General features: G+C 37.2%; 1 protein-coding gene across 1 annotated transcript in view; it reads left to right on the top strand.

Moving 5' to 3' along the window:
- Positions 1-412: 412 nt before the first annotated feature.
- The window catches only part of tafa5a (TAFA chemokine like family member 5a), a 123,298-nt gene continuing 101,511 nt past the window's right edge, over positions 413-22,199 (top strand). Inside the window, exon 1 of the mRNA XM_046874426.1 lies at positions 413-1,162. Coding sequence (XP_046730382.1) covers positions 1,051-1,162 — 112 coding nt within the window. The 5' untranslated portion in view covers positions 413-1,050. The remainder of the gene's footprint in view (positions 1,163-22,199) is intronic.

The following is a 22,199-nucleotide window of genomic DNA, read 5'->3' as shown; positions in this document are numbered from 1 at the left end:
ACCTTAGTTAATTCTGGTTCCTAGTTCCCCATGGTTCCTCTAAAGAGTGTGTTTCCTGCCAAGGTTTCTTCTTCATAGCATCTCAGGGAGTTTTTCCTTGCCATAGTCACCACTGGCTCACTCATTAGGGATAAACTTTTAAGGAAAAAACTTATAGTCACTAAACATTCACATTTTATAACTTATTTATCTCTGCTGTGGGACAATGTCCATTGTAAAAGATCTATACAAATAAAACTGTGTAAAATAACTGCTGAACAAAAACTGCGTCAAACTCCTACTATATCAATTCTTTTTTATCTCAGACTGAACCGGAAACGTGGCGGCGGAAGTGAAGTTTTAATAAACTCTCCCTCTGTTCGCGCGCTTTTTCCGTCAGTGTGCGCATGAACCGCTGCGTGCGTTACATTCACACACACACTCTCACATTCACACACATACACACACACTCGTACTTTCCCTCCCCTTCAGGAGCTTGAGCACCGCGTTGGCGCATCCCTGCGTGTTTTATTCCTGTCAGGTCCGGACTCGAGTAATTATTTGTTTGGGGATTTACATTTTCAGCATCATTTTGAGGAAGAGGGACAAAACATTTTTTTTTTGCCGAATCTATTTGCGCCCAGCCCTCACGCTCCCTCAGGTGTATTTCCGCCGGCTTTAGGTGCACCGACGTTGCGGCATTTGACTTCATCTTCACCGCGCAACCTGGGTTTTCTTTTGGGAAACACTTTATTTTTACCTGTTTTTTTTTCTCTCTTTTCTTTTTGGATTACACTCTGACATTTGAACCCTGACCCACTTCCGAGACTTTCTTATTTTCTCTTTCACCTGAGGAAGCCGAACAGAGGGCTCGGGTTGGTTTGCCCTGGTAAAGTGGGGTACCAAGTCTATTTCCGCCATGTGTTTGTTAGGAATTACCTGCGGAGAAAGACGAGTCCCGGTTGAAAGGGGAAAAGGCTGCTGAAACCTTCACTCCTTCTGCCTGGTTTTATTTGTTTGTTTATTTGTTTGTTTATTTGTTTTGCTGAAGAGAAAGCGGGCTGCCGGCGGATGGCTACAGCGCGCGGACGGATTGAGCGCGAGGACGCGGTCGCGTGGCCGAGAATGAGCGCGAGCTTCTGGGCTGCGCTGCTGCTCGCGAGCCTCCTGATCGCCTACTGCGGTAAGGTCACGGGTGCGCGCGCGCGAGGAGTCTGATCAGTGATGGGCTTCCTGTTAACTGTCTCTCTCTCTCTCCTTGTGTGTGTCTCTCCTGGTTGGTCTCTCTCTCTCTCTCTCTCTCTCTCTCTCTCTCTCTCTCTCTCTCCCTGTGTGTGTAACTCCCTCTCTCTGTGTTTTTCATTTTCAATATCTATCTATCTATCTATCTATCTATCTATCTATCTATCTATCTATCTATCTATCTATCTATCTATCTATCTATCTATCCATCCATCCATCCATTTATCCACTCTCTCTTTTAACTGCTTCTTTCCTGGTCACCTTTGCAAATTTAATATTTACCTTTCACTTGGTAATGTAAATATAATAATATCTGAGCTTTCTGAACACCTAACGAAACGGTCCCATGAAGCCAAACAGTACTTTTTTTTTTAAAGTCTGGGATTATTATGAAGACTATTTTTTCACTTGCCCTGGAAAAACCCTAAAAACATCTATGGCCTGGGACTGCTCCTGAGGTCATAGTTAAACGTTTAAGAGCTACCCTTATCTTTTGTGAGTGGACTTCACATATGCATTAGATGTTGTCTCAATGACTTGATGATGAGGCTGTTGGAAACCATGAGCTTTAATGAAATTCACATTCATGTACACCAGCTCAAACGCAATGTTCTTGAAATCAGATGTATGTGTTGAGTGTGAACTCTGCTAATTCGGTCTTTTTTACACTCAGGGCAGAAGCGTGGTGACAAAATGATTCAAAATTTACAACTGCTGGATTTATGTCAACTGATGGACATTTCCTGTAGCGCAATAAAGAAAAAATTCAAAATACTTCAGATTTAACAAAAGCTAAGTGGAAAATCCCAACAACAAGCACTTTTAGATGCAAAACGTATTTATGCAACGCTGTTATAAATCACATCCACACCACAAGCGTTGCCACACACCTATGAAGGTGAAGTGGGGCAAACTTCCCCTAGAGCTAAAGATGCAACAGGTAATGCTGGCGTGAGCAGTTTTCTTATTTCAGAACTCATTACCCAGATGGCTACTTTACTTGCAAGCACATGCACACCAACAGCATTGTATTTTGATATAGAATGCTTGCACTGATTTGGGATCGAATACACAGAAGTGGTGCAGTACAGTGAACTAACGTTGTACACATCTTCAGTAAATATTGACGTCAAAACTAGAATACAGCAATACGGGGGGGTCCGTATATTGTCACATGCAATACAGTGTATATTACTTTTATACATATTCTAGGATTTCATTATTAATTCATTATAAATTGCATATATAATGAAAATTTAACTCACCAGTGGGAGGATTTTTAATTTATTGATGCATTGAAAAAACTTTTAGTGGAAAAAGTGCAGGAAATTGGCATAGTAATCATTAAAAAATAAAAAAAAAACAACAACAAAAAAAAAACACCCAGCAGGACCACAAGGTCAATAAAATAGAATTAAAAAAATGTACGTTTTTATTCTTTCTGTACCAAATGATCCATCGCTCAATACCAGTCCGTGTGCTCGGTAGTTAACGAACCCCTAGTTTGCTGTGTATTAAGGTACTGACACATGGAAACACACACACACACACACACACACACACACACACACACACACACACACACACACACACACACCCCTGGAAGCACAAACTGAACATGGTCTGTAGTCGACAGCATATCTGACAAATATGGGGGTCTAATAATAACATTTATCGTTTCTTTTACTTTTTTTTTTACATACCAGGTTTTATTTATTTTTATTGGTTTGCTTTATTTATATAAATGTGAAATATTTTACATATTGTTTGTACCTGCTTGGGACTGTTGATTCTGTTACTGAATTAATAAATGCAGCACAAAGGGATGATTGTACTGAAAGCAGGGTTTTATTTATTTATTTTTTTTGTTACTGCTAGGTCCAGTAAGGAAAGAAGTTAGGCATTTTTTGCATTAATTAAGCCTTAATTCATAAAACATACAAATGCTGTGCAACTACTACAAAGAAATTGTGCAAATTGTTGCTAATCCAGGCCTGATTGTGTGCCATTGTGTTTGAATGTGTATAATCTGTGCTCTTGTTTTCTCTCCTTCTCTCCCTGATTGTTTAGTGCTTTGTATTTCTGCATGTTTTATTGTTTTTGCCTCTCAGTGGGTGATTGATCCTCCACTTGTGTTCAATCAATGGCCTGGCTGTTTGCTCTGGTCAGCAGTCTGAAGTATACACACCCGCTCTGTGTTGGTTTGCAGTTCCCTTTCGCTCCTCTCTGCTTTTTATTTAGAGCCTGCTGCTTGTTGCACTGGGAAAATCAGCGTCCCGAGCACCGCTGTGAGCTCTGAGCTTCTCCGAAAGTAATCGTTGCGATCTGCTCACTCTGACCACCACAAGAGTTTTCACCGAGTCACTGGAATGAGAGATCTCACTACCAGAGCTGTGTGCTGGTCATGGACACATTCATATTCACCACAAAAGGAGACATTTTTGCTCTAGTCATGACATGAACATAAGGCACACGTGTATACACACACACACACACACACACACACACACGTTCACATTAGCAGGCTGCCGAGAAACAAATGTCTTAATGAGGTCAGCATTTCCAGCTGTGACTCGTATGCTAGCTGTCTCTTGACATTAACATTTTGCTGCATAAATATGCCCTCATCCTAGCATCAGCAAACATAATGTTCAGGAGGCATGGAGTAAAGAAAGTGAGAGCGAGATGATCGATGACTCAGACTCCTGCTTAACTCTGTGCTAGAAGAATGTAGCCAAAGTTACATCACACTTCTTGCTTATCTCAGGTATGACTACACCAGGGGTTTTCAGCATTATTTTGGTAATTTGGACAAGAGGTGTTAATAAAGTATACAGAACTGCGTGCACTGGCTCCCTCCTCTGGATCGGAACCGATGTGCAGTTGTTTTGAACCCAGATACTGAACACTGTGACCTTCATGAGGAATGAAGCGCAGAAACCTTAGTGATTCAGTTTCAGAAATATGACGAGTTGCAAGTAGGGAGCAACTTAAGCTGAAGGTAGTTCGACAGAGCTTCAATTACATTATCAATTCGTAATATAGATATGTAGACCTATTGTCTTCAGCTTTAAATTAAGGTCTCGCAAGGACTACCTCAACACTGGTAGGTAGAAATGCAGCAATTGGAATTAATAGCAGAACTGGAGAAATCAAAGTCCCTCAGCAACAACTTTTTAACATCACGCTTGACAGTTTGTGCTGACTACAGAAAAATGTCAGAAAGATAAATTTATCTCAGATGTTTTGTCTAGACATGAGATTTGATCACAGAACAAGTCCGCTTTCAAACTGTACCTATTTAAGAAACAATTATTACTGGCAAAACTTTGAAGTGAATTCCAGAATAAGCATGAATGACAGTCCAGATCACATTACAGTAAGAAACGGAATAGATCTTTATATTAATTTAAAATAATATGAACTAATCTGCAGTTAGGTCTAATTTAAGTGATATGTCATGAGATACAGTACGTGTAACAATACACATATGGACAAAGGTTTGTAGACACCTGACCATACGATTGATGTGATTTATTTTTGTTTGGTTTTTTTAAATATCTAATTCCACATTTTGTTCCCACTATCTGTTATAGCAACCTCCACTCTTCTGTGAAGATGTTCCACTAGATTTTATTGTGCTTGTGGAGATTTGTGCTCATTCGGTTAGTAAAGTCAGTCTCTGATGTAGGAGGAGGTCTGCGGTGCAGTCAACGTTCCAATTTATGCCAAAGGTCTTTTACACAAATGCAGATTATTTAAAAACTAGATACACTATATTTCCAAAAGTATTGGGACACCTGACCTTTCCTGCTATATGGGGTTCTTTTCCAAACTGTTACCACAACACTGGAGGCACTCAGTTGTACAGGACATCTTTAGATGCGCTATAATAAAATGTTGCATTCACTTGAACTTGGAAACCCAAACCTGTTCCAGCATGGCAATACCCCTGTGCACAAAGTGAGCTCCTTGAAGATCTGGTTTACATGCTTTGGAGAGGAAGATCTTGAGTGTCCCGCTATAGAGCTCTGATCTCATCTCTACTGAACACCTTTGGGATGAATTGGAAAGCTGACTGCACCCCAGGCCTCCTCACCTACATCAGTACCTGCCTTCGTAATATACTTTTGGCTGATTAACACAAATATCGCATAAGCACACTCCAAAATCTAGTAGAACATCTTCCCAGAAGAGTGGAGGGAATTGTAAGAGAAAATCGGGACTAAATGTGGAATGCAATGCTCAAAAATCACATATTGTACTTATGAGCAGGTGACCCAATACTTTTGGAAATATAGTGTATATTCGTGTAAAAATACAAACTTAAGATTTTATTGTTAATATCACAGATTTAATTAGTTAAAATTTACAACCACTCAGATATTATTCATTTTTTCAGTGCAGGTGCATTGTCATGCTGGAAACAGGTTTGGTTCTCCTAGTTGAAGTGAAGTGAAGTGTGTGTGTGTGTGTGTGTGTGGTGTGTGTGTGTGTGTGTGTGTGTGTGTGTGTGTGTGTGTGTGTGTGTTTAATTTAATTCCAGCTAGCAATGTCTGATTCCAGCAAAATACTTTAGATACCAGATCTAAAATATAACTAGCTGACTAACCCTATAAAAAAAAGATTTATGCTACATTATCCAGCTTAAAAAGTGAGTTTTGCTTTTTAGTATCCATACAAAGGGATTTTTTTCTGTGTCTTCAGCTGAATAATTTTTACTTTACCCTCCAGAGTCTCAGTTCTGCTGTGTGCATATAATACCTGGTGTTGTCTTCTTCTGTTGTAGCCTTTCTGCCTCATGGTTTGATCTGAATGCTTTTCTGTTGAACACGGTTGTAAAGAGTGGTTACTCCAGACTTCCTGGCAACTCAAAGCAGTCTGGTCATTCTCCTGTGATCTCTCTCATCACCAGCTGCAGAACTACTGCTCACTGTATTTTTTTTTAACAGCCTAGCAGGTTATAGTGTGAAACCAAGAGATTGAATAAGGGGGAAAAAGGTACAATGGACATTAAAGGGTGAACATATGTCTATCCCCTACACACAAATACACTCCCTACCTCTGTGGATCAGTTGAATAACTATGTTATGTGTGGTAGTATTTCGAATCTATAGCCTTCTCCCTGTATAAAGACACGTCATGCCCGGTGCGATGTGCTCTACAAACACAGCTCTTCTCACACAGGTCGCTGCACTCCAGAATCAACAAAGAAATGAAACAGAAACAAAAAAAATTGGACAGCATAAAGAAACGTCTGGAACAGCGTTATTTAGCATTCAAAGCCTGCTACACACTTCCTTGCTTCTCATTTGTTTTTGGAGTTCTCCCTAAACGTCAGGAACATGAGCACACTGGTAGGTGAGTAAGCACGTATTAAAATATCTGTAGCATACACAAAATGGCCTGAGGGTGCTTAACTCTGGAGCAGCTACAACACAACTGTTGTCATCAGAGAGGGGCCTGAGTATGGATTTGGCCAGGGAGTATGAAGTGAGGCGTTTACTTAGTTAAAGGTAGTACTAGGAATGACTATTTCATCTGCTTTACGGGAGAGTACAGCAGACACCACCCACCACAGCATGCACAGCCTGGTTCTGTACCTCACAGATGGGACGAAGGTTATATATGCATTATTATGGATGTTGAGGCTGATAAATGATGAAATAATGAGAGATCCTTTTTTTTTTTGTATGCATGCATCAGCATAATGTCGAAAACGAGTGGAATGTCTCAGTGTCTTTGAGATTATCCGAATTCCCAGCAACACCATAACACACAATCAATTACTGCTGATCTTGCGGAGACACACCGAATGCGAATACGGCTGATGCAGCCGGCAGACGAAACGACTGTGAAACTCTGGCTTCTGTGTCGCTGCCTCTGAATGCAGCACTAACAGCCACAAGTCTTTTTTCTGAGGTAGAATTCAATAAGCACAGGTAGAATTCGATTGTCATGGACAAAGCCTCTTCCTTTTTGTTGGCTTATGCTTGTTTCTCCGTTTGTCAGCTGGAATCGTTCATGCCTAGGAGACATCTAATGAAAGCAAGCAGCCAATAGTGTGTCTACAGCCTGATGGAAGAAAACATGAAGGATATTTGGTGTCTATAAATAGCCTGATGTTCACATGTCGGTGCAGTTGTAGCAGTCCGAATAAAAGAAAAAGCAGAAATTGTCTTATTGTGGCTCAGTCATAAATAGTTATTAAGAAGAGCAGATTATTATTTAGCATCGGGAGAAATATGGTCTTTTAGTCCTCACCAAAGCTGTACTTAGTGTCAAACATTTAGGGCTTAAGAGGCCATGCTGAATATCTAATCAGCACACTAGCCAGAAGAATAAAAAAGCCTTCAAAGTCCTGTTAATTACAGTTGCATTTCATGTTATATCAGGCTTAAATTGACTGTAAATAGCGCTGAAATATTGGGATATTCGCATCTTTTCTGAACTGCAACAGTAGGCAAAAGCAGCTCCCGGGGCTCTCGTTCATTTAGCGAGAGTGCTACTTGGGCATTCTAAGCCGCCGCTGCCAGAGTTCCCGCGGGTACTGCTCATTTGCACTCTGTTAAAGTTTTTAAAGCTTCATTGGGGTCGATTAAGTGCGGTTTCACTGGATTAGGTGGAGACGGCAACGGCTTACTCGTCTTTCACTAAATTGCGGAGGTTCAGGTAATTTGGAGCGGTGCATTACTGCGATTTTTTATATCGATGGCAAGCTTGGGCCATTGCAGGAGAAATAGGCTTTCACTGATGGCCCATAAAGAGTCTAGAGCTCAAATAACTTTAGGTCTGAGGTTTATACTATTAGCAGAAGCTTCATTAATGCGGTCTGTAATGGCTGGTTAAATTCTAGAAAAAAAAAATGAAGTCATTTGATCTAGTAATTTAAGGTCACTTGCAAGTGGTATGCATAGCTACTGTTAGCACACAAACACACACACACACACACACATGCATGCACTGACCGAGAATTGACTACCAGTCTGGGTTCATTCTTATTTGATTTCAAGGTAAGGCTGTGAATCGTAATCAGTGCATGTTTCCCCCAGTCATGAATGTGAGGGTGCATATATGTTTGGGTGGGGAATTTGGCCAAACCTGATAGATAGGCAGAGACTTTGCTCGTTCTGACAAAGAACAAATGGAAAGACTTATTTATTAAAGAAAATTGCGATTGCCTGAAATGTATGCAGTGTTAAAGAGTTTTTCGGGCACTTGAACGCAAGCTTGCTCACGGGGCTCAGCAGAAAACGTCTTGAGCATAATTGAAAAGGAAATATGCAGAAATAAAAAAGACAAAGAGAAAAGCAGATGGATAGAAATGTGTAGTCCATTGATTGGCTGTCAGGAGAATAAAATGAGCTAATGCAATGTAGGAGCCAAATCACAGTGGAACAGGGGAAGAGAACGCTTCAGAGTAAATCTTCAGAGAAAGGAAAAAATATTGCATTAAAAGCGACAGAAACATTTATCTTTAAGTCAGAGGGTAAAAACGACCCAATATGGTGAAGCTATCCGGCCAGTGCATGTTGGGATGGAGTTCATATTGGTCCTTAAGTTAAAGGAAATCCAGCGAGTCTCAAATTAAATCGTTAATGCATACGATGAAATATAAATCTCTTTATATAAAATTGGTATGTGCTTTTTGATCATTTAGTCTCATTAGCTGTTATAATAACTTCCACTCTTCTGGAAAGATGTTCCACTAGATTTTTGAATGTGCTCATGGAGAATTGTGTTCATTCGGTCACTAAGATGTTAGTAAAGTATATACTGATGTAGGGTGCGGAGGTCTGGGGTGCAGTCATGCTCATGTTCAGCATGATATTGTGTCAATATTATAATATAATATGCACTTTTGCTTTCAAAGGAGATATTGTGTTGGATAATGTGCATCATAAAATATCTAATGGTGTTATAATAAAGAGCCACAATTTGAGCTGAAAGTCTCAAAGAAAGAAAAAAAAACAATGAAGAAACTAATTTATAGCATTTAAGAGTAAACAGTAGATCTGTCTACTATTAATAAGTAATGGTATATCATTTATATAATTAGAATAATTGTATACCACTATATGGACAGAAGTATTGGGACACCAACCTTTTTCAGCTGTATGTGGTTCTTCACAAAGCAAGCTGCTCTCAAGCTGTCTCTGCCTCTGTCATCTCTCTTCACAGACATAAATAAAACAACCCGAATCTCAGTGAAAACTTGCCTCAAAGACATAATAAATATATGTATAGGAAGCTACAAATGTCTACTTTTAAATAAACTGATTCAGATCGGTATCACCTAATTAACCGCACGTGTGGAAACGTAGCAAAAGTTCAGTTCGGTGTCCTGATGGTTACAGAATTCAAAACACTATAATTACTTTAAAACATTTACAAGAATATTTTGTCTTCATGCTCTATGTTGAGTTTGGTTTCACTAATAATAAACATAGAATTGCATAAAGCATCAATATTTGTCCATGCCCATGTTGATTAGAGTATTAAAAACTTAAAAAGTATTAATTTAAGGTACATTCAGAACAGATAAATATAAGTTTGTGATTAATCACAAGTTAACTCATGACAATCATGCTATTAATTGCGATAAAATATTTGCATTGATTGATAAACTGCATGGACAAACGCTTACAATTTTAAAAGCTTTAAAAACACATTTAGTTCCCGTTTACTGGTAATAAATAAATAAATAAATAAATAAATAAATAAATATATATATATATATATATATATATATATATATATATATATATATATATATATATATATATATATAATATTAACAAGCTAATAATATTAATAATCATTAAAAAGCTTGTAGGAAATGTGTTTGATGTCCTCACTAGCACCAGCCCCTCAACATTCAGATTATAGAACATAATGGTATAGTGAAATCCAAAGGCGTCTGTTTTTGAGATAAGAGTCTCATCCAGCATGAGTAGACAATGTTGACAATAACAGATGAATCACGCTGTTGGCTTTACACATCCTGCACTGCTGAGGTGAGAGGCCAACAATTACACTGGATGAAAAATGTCAGTGCCACAAAAAACATTAAAAGGGAATTGTTATTGCTAACAGTCTCTGTTCTATATCATCTTTATTCTAGCATTGAGCTAAGATTCAGTTAACTAAAGTGTGGTGGAGTTGGTAGTGAATTTCAAATATTTCTTATATGTTGCTTCTGTTTTGTTCTCAATGTGGAAAAGACATTAATAATAAAACCGTGAGCAAGAATAAGAAGTGTTAACACAGATAAAAAGACATATCTAGATGAACTAATGAGAATAATTTAAGAAAAGGGTTAGCTTAATAGTGTGTGAGGTCTACTGCATGCTGGGTAATTTTAGTAAGGTAATAAACTGTACCACTTTTCCTCTGAGCAAATTACACCTCAAGTTTGCAGACTTCCAGAAATTGGAATAATTATAATATATATATATATATATTATGTATATTTGTCCCCTGTATGCATTTAATTGGTTGTTTTTGTACTGATTTACTTTTTTTGTGTTTGGAATTGTTATTTTGAATCAGACTCACTTGCACAATGTACAAAGTATGAATTAAGATGCCAGCCATGATACTCAAATCTGGACCCAGTTTTAATGATCGGATGGTGTTTCAGAATAGGAAAAATGTATGAGGTAAACAATACCAAACATACTGTTTGAAATGGAAATGTGTAGCTTCCTGTGATCTTGTCGGCCTCAGTGAGTCTGGTCCTCAAACTGGATGATAACCAAATTATGTTCTTTTTTGATATTATTACATGTTTTGCACATCTTAGATCAGAGATGTGTTTTTTCCTTTCCACATTTTTAGGAAGTCATTTCTAAGAATTTTTGTTTTATTTATATATATATATATATATATATATATATATATATATATATATATATATATATATATATATAATTTATTTTTTTAACACATAACATGGACATAGCTTCCTATTAGCCAATAAAAATTGTTTGTAAACATTTTATGTAAAATACATTTATCATGATTTGTATTAACCAAAATTAGCCATCTGCTTATATCACCCTGTCCTTCACCCCAACAACACTAGAGTAACTTCTGTCCCACTAATGAGTAAAACTGCATCTTGAGAACTGCATTTATCATTTTAGATAAGACCATTGTTCATGCGTTGTAATGGGGACTTTGTACCTAACGGATTTTCAGTGTAAAAGGAATGAGTATGACGGAGTGGATAGACTACATAATACATAATAATCACCCTGGTAATTTAAAACAATAGGCAAGCTGTATTCTAATTAAAATAATCCTACAAATGTGTTCTAGATGAAATAACCTGTGCACGAGCAGGTTCTAGTTTGTTTAACAAAACCTCACAATGTATTGATGCAAATGGAACAAGAGTTCTTTATCCGGAAAAGCTCAGCAAGCTACACAAGCATGTACTGTTAATAAGATGTTCACCATTGTGTTTGAGTTATTCTAAATCAGAGACGATAAACAGTACACTTGATCTATATAAAAATGATTTGTATGAAAACAAATGTCATTCCTATGCACCTTTCTAGCACTCGTGTGATTGATCCTCAGACATTAAACATGAGTTTGTCATTTTTTAGTTGTTGTAAGATCAACAACAAAGCTAAATGTATATCGTACTATGAATGGTCTGTAAAAATACTCAATTCTGATTGGCTGTGTAGTGTGCATTCAAACCGTTAAATGTACCTGTAGTTTCAGTCAAGTCAATCACTGTTCTAAATAAATGTGCTGCCTTATAACAATTGTGACCATTATAACATACAGTCACATATACTGTACATACAAAGTAAGTGTATGTATGTATGTATATATATATATGTGTGTGTATAAATATGTCACAAATTATTCACACACAATTTCTTTCTCTCTCTCTCTCTCTCTCTCTCTCTCTCTCTCTCTCTCTCTCTCTCGCTCCCTCTTTCCTTCTCTCATTTTTTAATAAATGTATTCACCTCACATTATTTCATCTCTGTGTGAGATGTAAAGCAGGCTGAATTGTAGATCTAATGTACCATATATAAATAACTAACATAAAACAGTCTCTTTGTAACAGTCAGTAGGATTTCCTAAGAGAAGCTTCCAGATGGGAATTGAACTTTCTGGTTTCTTGGCAACATTACAAAGTGAATTTTTGTTTAATCTTACTTCAAGAAATTAAGGAGATAAGTGTTTATATCTGCTACACAACACTAGCTGTGACGATAAACTGATATAAAATATGTCATGTCTCTCTTTAACTTTTATTTTCTTTTTACATCGCTATCTGTTTATGTAATTTATGATCATGAGTTTGATCATACATTACATAAACAGATAGCGACGTAAAAAGGAAAAAAAAAGGGAAATGTAACTCGAAACAATGGAACCATATTTGAGAGTCTAATAAGGTATGAATTGAAAATAGGTGAGAACAATTGTAAAATTTAACCTTTGTCAAGACAGGAGTGGAGACAAACATTATTAAAAAATGGTGATAGAAACAAAAGCATAGGCACCATGCATGCTGATGAGGGGAATTTTTGACTCTGTGGCATAAGAGGAATAAAACATCTCTGTTTCTTTATGCCAGGCTGATTATAACTGCACATTTAATTCCTTACATAATTATTGTTGTTATGGCTTGTCAAGGAGCCCAAAAAGGTTCACACTTGCTGCTAAAACATTTTTCTTTGCTATTCTAATGTGAGTTGGGCCTCAGGGTTGAATATATATAGCAAAACCAATAACCACGACAGAAAAAACAAACAAACAATCAAACTAACAAACAAACAAATAAACAAAATGAATATAGGTATTATTATAAAGTGGTTATTTCTACTAGTGGATCGGGTCTGCAAATAGCTAATGATAGTGTAGCAACAGGTGCTACAGCTCAGTTGATACAGAAAACTATTTTATTTATAACTTATTATTTACAGCTTTTTGCCAATAACACAGACAAATTTGATTAGTCTAAACACTCATGGTAAAATTGCTAGGTTTTGTAATGAGGGGAAAAGAGGAAATCCAAGATGTTGGATCTTCCCATTTTTATACTGAATAATATACCAAGAAAATTTGTTAAAAAAATTATTGGGAAAAAAATAAAATACAAACTTTTTACAGAAGTGATCGCAAACCTTAAGCAACCCAGCACTCTGTCCTTAAAAAAAAAAACCTGATTAGCACATTCTGAATGAGAATTTTACTGCATACTTCCACAAAGGGATCTTCTGTGCACATCCCCCCACAAGGCTTTTCAGGTTTTTATTTGGATTTACAGATGGATTTTGACTTGGCCATTTCAAAACTTTGATCTTCATCTTTCAAAGCCATTTGTTTGTTGACTTGGATTTATGCATATTTGGAAACTTTGTTGTGATGAAGGGTGAATATTTTCTTCATCTTTGGCTGTCTTATAGCGGCCTGCAGATTTTTTGGCAAAATAGTTCGGCATTTGGAGCTATCCATGATTCTCGCTAACCTGAATTGAACCCCAGTGCCATTTGAAGAGAAGCATGATACTGCCACCATCGTGCTTCATCATACTGTAGGAATTTTGTTTTTGTGTTTTTTACCCAAATATATCTTTTAGAAATTTCACCAGAACATACATTTCCTCACATACTTTGTTGTTGGATTTTTTTTTTGGAAGAAAAAAGAGGGCGCACTAGAGAAGAACCCATATACAGTACGAGTACAGTACAACAGATTGTCAAATAAAGGACATGACCAGTGCTCAGCAGATACTCCCGCAACTCCTTAAATGCTGCTGTAAGTCTCTTGGCACCTTCACTGATAAAGATTTGTCTTGTCCTTTCATCAATTTTGAAGAGATGTCCTATTCTTGATAATGTCACAATGGTGCACCAAAGTCTCCACTTGTTGAGGACAGTCTTCACACTGTTCCATAGTGCAACTAATGTATTGTAAATGCTTTTATATTTCTTTTCTGATTTATATTTTTTCACAATAAGATACCATATGTGCTTTGTAAGCTCTTTGTGGACCATGGCTTTAGAAGTCAGATAGATCCGAAAAGATTTCAAGAAAACCTTATACAGGATCAGTTTAACTTTATTTGCATTTCCTCAGATTCGCTTCATTGTTAACAGCTGTATGATAATTACTTATGGACATGAGCTTTGAACACATTTTAACTCTTTTGGCTTTTTTTGGTGGCTGTTTCAGAATATTGGAAGTCCAAGGTCTGATTTGATTAATTTGGTTTTGTTTATCACACCGCACAAAAACTTTTTACCGGGCCTTGTTAACTTCATTTCCACTGTATCTCAACGTACTAATTATTTGCTTCGGATGCTTGAACTGTAGGGTTCTCTAGAGTACACATTTACACTCCTGACACACAGTTAATTGTTGTCTCTTGATGTGCACCTAATATTTACTCAGTAATTTAATGTAATGATCTTAGTTACTGTACAGTGGTGAAATAGTTATAGTAAATAAAGGACCACTGTACATTCGCATGCGTACCTGAACACACACACACACACACACACACACACACACACACACACACACACACACACACGGAGACAGCAGCCTGGGCTTTTAAACGGCATTTTCCACTCTGCGTCAGTGTGTGAGTGATTGAAGTGTGTGTCATGGTGATGCATGGAAGCTGAGCTCAGCTTTGGACACATGATGTGATGGATGTGTAACGCAGTGCATTCGAGTTCATAGGTGATTCACTCTCAGTTTTACAAACACACCCAGCTGAATGGATGAAAGAAGAGTGGAGTGAGAAAAGGATGTCCATGTGAGAAGGGATGGCTGGGGACGGGGAGAGAAAGGAAGAGAAGAGAAAGAGAAGAGAAAGGAAAAAGAAGAGAAGAGCAGAGAAAGGCAAGAGAAGAGTAAAGAACGGGAAGAGAGGAGAGGATAAAAGAAGGAAGAGAAGAGAATAGAAAGGGAAGAGAAGAAAAGAAGAAAGGGAAGATAAGAGAAAGAGAAGAAAGGAAGAGAAAGGAAAAGAAGAGAAGAGTAGAGAAAGTCAAGAAAGAGAAGAGAAGAGAAAGGAAGAGAAGATAAAAGAAGGAAGAGAAGAAAATAGAAAGGAAGAGAAGAGAATAGAATAGAATAGAGAGGGAAGAGAAGAGAAAGGGAAGAGAAGAGAAAGAGAAGAGAAAAGAGAAGAGAAAGGAAAAAGAAGAGAAGAGAAAAGAAAGGGAAGAGAAGAGAAGTAGTGCTGGAGAAATAAAGGCAGTAAAGCATAAATTATTGGAGCTGGTTGTGAGAGAATCTGCTGGAAATGAAGCCTGAAGGTATTTATTCTGCTGCAGCAGTGTAATTTCACCTGATACATTTCTACACCTGAAACATGGCTTTGTTAAGTCTGACTGGCAGCTCAGCCCTCCTCTTCCTGTCTCCATCATGCTTCTTTCTATTTTGTCTTCCTTTCCTGCTTTTTCTCTATTCCTACATTCTATTTCCTCTATTTGTTATTTCTTCTCATTCTCTGTTTTGTTTCTTCCTTCTATTTCCTTTTTCTTCTCTTTGGTCCTTATTCTTTTCCTTCCTGCTTTTCTCCTCTGCATGGTTTCCTCCTTCTGTTCCACTTCACCCTATATCCCTTCTTTTTCCTCTTCCTTTTCTGTATTTATCAAATATTCCTCCATATTTATCATTAATTTTTTATTTTAGTTCACTTAATTTCGTCTTCTGTTTCGCTAATCTTTCTTCCCTTTACTTTTGAAAATCCAAATTTTCTTTCCATTTCTCCCTCTCTTTTTCCTCCTGTTTATTCAAAACACTTCTTGTGCTTCCCTTTTATTTCCTTATTGGTTGTTTTCCTAATTTTCATCTCAACATTTCTTCTTTGTTATTTTCCTGTTTATCCTCCTTATGCGTTTTAATAACTTTTTATCTATTACCTCATCTATCTGTTTTCATGCTTCTGCCCATTAATTATATCTTCTCTTTTTATTTATTTACATTTGATGTACTTCTTTATTTCTCCCTCCTATTAAAAACACTATTTTTTCCCCACTCTACCTCATGTTTTCCACCCTGTTTCCTCCCTCTCACCTTTTTCGTTTTTCCTTTTTCCTTTCTTTTCTCTGTCTTTAATTTTACTTTTCTCTTTCTTCTCTTTTCCCTCACGCCTTCTTCCTATTGCCTCTCTCAAACCTCAATTTACATCTTTCTCTTTTGATCATTCTCTTGTTTGATTCCACTTCCTCCTCCTCTTCCTCTCCCTTTCTTTCAGATTTTCTCCCAAATCTTCCTTACTCTTTCTGTCCTTTCTACTTTCACCTTCACTTCCCATTTCCTTAAGTTCCTCCTCAGCGTTCAGTGCCTCCTGCGTTTTCTTTATCTTTCCCTTTCCTTCCTCTAGGGATGCATATTTCAGCACTATTTGCACAATTTCTTTCTCTCTTTCCACTCACAGTTTTCTTTCTCCTTCTTTTCTTAGTCCCTACTTTCTTTTTTTTCCCCCTCTCAAATTTCCCTTGCTCTTTCTTTCTCATCCCTGTCTCTCTCACCCTTTTTCTCAGGCTCTGTTTTCCATTTCTATTTCTCTTCCCTTTTCTGTGCCACATCGTCTCCCTCTCCTTTCCCCTCTCTTTTGTCTCCCCATATTCTCACTCCTTTGTCTTTCTTCCCTTCTTTCCCTATAAGTGATAAAGCACTCCGATGAGAGTAACATGTGAATTATAAGAAGGGCACATTGGGGTTGAAATATTCATTATATTACAACAACAGGGATCTTGTTAAAGCGTGTTTTATGACACTGCCTGGAAAATTAATACACCAAGCACAATTTAATAGAATCTCACTGCCTTGGCTACAGCAGTCTTTGTCCTGCAGCTTAATTCTTCAACATTGTATAGAGTGAAAGAAACCGTTCAGAAAGTTCTGTCTTTCAAACATGCCTTGTGACTAGAGGTGTTATTTTCAATCATTCTTGGGGGAAACATATACAATGTTCTGACAGAATCCCAATAATCAATCCATTATGTTTTTTCTCAGCTAAATATCTTAACTGTTTTTGTAATGATTAAGTCAGGCTTCAGCAATCTGAGTCGTTCCTGCAGCTCGCGTTGTGTAGCACAATACCTAAAGATAAGTGGAAATATAATGACCTGATTTGTCAATGCCATGGTAGTCTTTTATTCAGGAATCATTCATCATGTTTTTTATAATGCTGTTTTTATATATATATATATATATATATATATATATATATATATATATATATATATATATATATGTATGTATCTATATATAGATTGGTATATCTAGATATATCTATGTGTTAATTTATATAAACAATTATATCAGTTAGGGGTGTAACAGTACTCAAAATCCATGGTTCGGTACATACCTTGGAATTTAAGTTCTGATTTGGTTGAACTTCTGTACAGTAACGGTACAGGGGGAGAAAAACAAAACATAAAAGTGCTTTTCGCTTTTATTAATGCCATTTAATATTATTACCATTTGTCAATTTTAACTGTTTACATTTCTTTTTACAATTTTAAATAAAATGCTCGGTTTAAATAGAAATTCTATGTCAAAAACAATATAAAATAAATTAAATTCATGCTATACACTTTTTTAATTATATTGATCAAATTTATTATATTGATCAAAATGAGTTCCTTCACTTTTCTGGGATGATGTTAGAGTGTTCTTGTGGAGATTTGTGCTCATTCAGCCACAAGTGTATTAGTAAAGCAGGGTACTGATGTAGGATGAGGAGGCCTCGGGTGCATTCAGCATTCTGATTCATTCCAAAGATATTCAATAGGGTTGAGATCAAAACTCTTGAGGTCAGAGCTCTACAGCAGGCCACTCAAGATTTCCCACTTCAACCCATGTAAACCATATCTTCATGGAACTAGCTTTGTGCACAGAGGTATTGTCATGCAAAAGGTTTGAAACAGGTTTGGGTCTTCTAGTTAAACAGAAGGGAAAATGTAACACTACGGCATTCAAAGACATTCTATAAAATTGTGTGCCTCCGACTTTGTGGTAACAGTTTGGGTCAGGTGTTTAAATACTTTTGTCCATATGGTACAAAGGTGGCAAAAGTACACAGATCCTTCACTCAAGTAGAAGTACAGATACTCATGTTTTAAAAGACTCTGGTAAAAGTTGAAGTACTGACTAAATTTTTTCACTCAAGTGAAAGTAAAGAGGTTTGGGCTCTGACATGTACTTAAGTAAAAAGTAGTCATTACTACTACCTGTTTAAGTGTCACACTGGAACTGTATCCAGGCTGAACACCCACCATATGGAACACAGGCAGAGAAAAGATCATGATGATCAGGTGATTAGGAATGTTTCAGTCCTCACTCATGTTTACATCACTGACTCCCTCTGTCTCATCCATGTTAGCCATACTGCTTGTTGCCTTCTGCCTTGTTTGTTGTTATCTTTGTAAACTAGCCTGCACCTGTGGTGTGTGAGAGCCAGGAAATGATACACCAGTGGTAGATTGAAAAAGCCGCACAACGTACAAATACTTCATTACGTCCCACCTCTGATATGATATATGTTCAATACACTGTATGTCTCATCAAATAAGTCAATCAAATACTGCAAAACATTTCATTAGCATTTTGTTTGCAATATATTCATCATAATCAGCATATTTATCAAATTGCAGTCACCCACATATTTAAATATATCCGGACAGGGATGCAGTGTAACAAAAACATTCAAGGCTTCCGTTTTAACCCCCGAGATCATTAATATTAATGGAGGCTGTTTTGACATCTGCTGTCATCAGTGTTAGTCAGGTGGAGAGGAGAATAAGGCTGTTGTTCTCTGATAATTCCTTCCTACGCACAGGACAGATGTCAGAACGGTAATTAACAAATCCTCCGGCACTTTTGCGGAATATTTTAAAGATTCTCATTGAAGGATTGTGGGCCATTGCATTCATGCCCCTACTTAATATGTAAAGTCATGCCAGGCAGAAAAAAAAGAGTAAAAGAAGAAGAAGCAGAACAGTCAAATAATGAACAGAGACCTTGGCAGAGGAAACGGAAATAGAATTTCTGGGCTTGATTGGTGCCACTGACAGGCTTTTGTATCTAATCTGTAATTTCCATACCAAGGTGAAGGATGGTTCCTGCATATTTACAAAGCGAAACAGAAAAGAATAGAGTGCATTCAATGGCAGCATTAAGGCATATGTGTTTAAAAATAAACAGAAATTAAATCACTTTTTGTTTTTTGCCAAAAAGGTTGTAATCTGTCTGAGAAGCTATGCTGTGATATACTGTAGCAAACAATGAAAGTTTCTTCTGCAAGTCTCATATTAATATTCATACACTAGTTCAGATATTTTAGTTTTTTTTTATAGTAACACTTTAAGCTTCATAAGATAGAAGCCTAATAAAAGATTTATTAAAAAAGCATTTTCATTAAAAAAAAGAAAAAATACAAAAAAACTCAAACTATAGAATTCTTTTTTTTTTTTTTTGAAGGAGCATTTTTTCACAATCATTTCTTACAGTTTTTATTTGCTTCCTGAGTGTCAAACATAGAAGCTGGTGAGGAAACAACAGCTGCTGATGTGTAACTGATAACAGGTGCTAACTTCATTTGCTGATGCATTTTCTTGATCTCTTGATAAGGTCACATGGGTGTTTATGATGAGTGATATTTAGATTTACATTTAATGAAGTATATAAATTAGCACTATATATATAAACTTTTGTTTTGAGTGCTAATTTAAATACTTCGTTAAATATAAATCTAAAGTCAAAACAGATGTCAAGCAGTATGATTACCGTAGATGAGACAGAGGGAGTCAGTGATGTAAACATGACTGAGGAGAGAAACATTCCTGATCACCTGATCATCATGATCTTTTCTCTGCTTGTGTTCTATATGGTGGATTTTCAGCCTGGATACATTCATTAGTTAAAAAAATTTTAAATTAATTTTGTTTTATTATATTCATATGTTGTGAGATACAGTTCTAGTGTGACACTTAAACAGGTAGTAGTAATGACTACTTTTTACTTAAGTACATGTCAGAGCCCAAACTTCTTTACTTTAACTTGAGTGAAAAAGTGTAGTCAGTACTTCAACCTTTACCAAAATCTTTTAAAACATCAGTATCTGTACTTCTAGTTGAGTGAAGGATCTGTGTACTTTTGCCACTTCTGTACCATATGGACAAAAGAATTGGACCCAAAATTCCACCATGTCAGAGGCACACAATTTCATAGAATGTCTTTAAATGCTGTAGCGTTTCCTTTTTGTTTAACTAGAAGACCCAAACCTGTTTCAAACCTTTTGCATGACAATGCCCCTGTGCACAAAGCTAGTTCCATGAAGATATGGTTTACATGGGTTAAAGTGGAAAATCTTGAGTGGCCTGCTGTAGAGCTCTGACCTCAAGAGTTTTGATCTCAACCCTAATGAATCAGAATGCTGACTGCACCCGAGGCCTCCTCATCCTACATCAGTATCCTGCTTTACTAATACCCTTGTACCTGAATGAGCACAAATCTCCACAAGACCACTCCAACATCATCCCAGAAAAGTGGAGGAACTCAATTTGAACAATATAATAAATTTGATCTACATACGTGAACTATCAGATGCACACAGTTTGCTTGGCTCACTGCGACAGTGGAGAGAGTAACTCCTTCACAATTTGCATCCAGAAAGACTGGCTAGCTTTGCTCCCTTGACTCCTGGCAATTATCAGGAGTTACACATCATGAACGATCTCTGAATTTCTTTTTATGTTGCACAACACTGGAGCTCTTAATAATGAACAAATGACAAATTACAAGATCCCACTAGTTTTCATTTATGCATATTTATATACTGGGGTTAAAAAATGCAGCACATGTAGAGATGTATGACTTGCATCACCTGCATCATCTGATGTGAAATGAACTGCAACCGAAATTCACTCAGGAGCACTGAGGGGCATAAAGACGTTATCCTGTGGGAGCAAATGACCGAATCACAGGAAAGCTTTTTCTCTCTATGTGGTAGAAAAAAAATAACAGGGTTCAGCCACAGATCTAATGCACACATTATTCAGTAGGCATCTATTAAAAGAAAGCTAGATGAGATTTATTGCCCAGGTTTAACAGTATGGTAAAATAGCACATTAAGCAGATGATATCGCAGTGTATGAAATGATTATGCACGCTTGCAGAAAAAAAAAAGTAGAGGAGGCCTGCTTAATTAAATGCAAGGTCCTGGATATACATCACTGGTTCCCTTGCACAGGCCACTTAACCAAACCACATGAGCAAGCTGAGCTTGAGAGTTACCCCACTTCTTCTCACTTAATTTATCACAACTATTCTTCATAATGTATATCAGAGGTGGGGAAGGCTAAGCTCGATTTATGTATGTTTTCTGTTCTGTGCATCTACGTACAAGATCTGAATCTATTGTGTATAAACTTGTAACAATAAGCACTGCATGTTTCTGGCCAAAAATGACTGATCCTCCATAGACTTTCTGGTGTGCAGAAGGCTTAGACTGTAGGGCTGCTAATTGACTGACTGGGATGCAGGTCGCCCTCTGGGGCCGACTGGAGCACACTGGATTTTGAGGACATTCCAAGATGGAACAATGCTAACACCCTGGTCCAATTAAACAAGAATAGATCCTGGCATATGACATGACTTTTGCTGAAGATGAAATCGCTGCCTATTTCCCCGGTCACTCTCCTTCTCGCCAGTTGCTCCTTGCTAAAAGGAGCAAACCACTCGGACTCCGATGGCTCCTCATCCGTTTTCCACTGTTACCACCCTCACTGGGATAATTCAAACTCGAATCAAATCCTCACACTCTTTTAACATTCTAGTCCCGTGGGCCACAATAGCTTTTTATTTAACGGCATTGGTTCTTGAAAAGTAGAGACTGGGGAAAAGTGCAGAGGATATTGCTGAGAATACCAGTTATATCAGCTCAAGGCCAATGCAGCTCACAAAAGAAGAAATAAATA

This window comes from Silurus meridionalis, chromosome 18, assembly GCF_014805685.1.
Source record: "Silurus meridionalis isolate SWU-2019-XX chromosome 18, ASM1480568v1, whole genome shotgun sequence".
Lineage (NCBI taxonomy): Eukaryota > Metazoa > Chordata > Actinopteri > Siluriformes > Siluridae > Silurus > Silurus meridionalis.
This window is presented reverse-complemented; position numbering and strand designations above follow the sequence as displayed.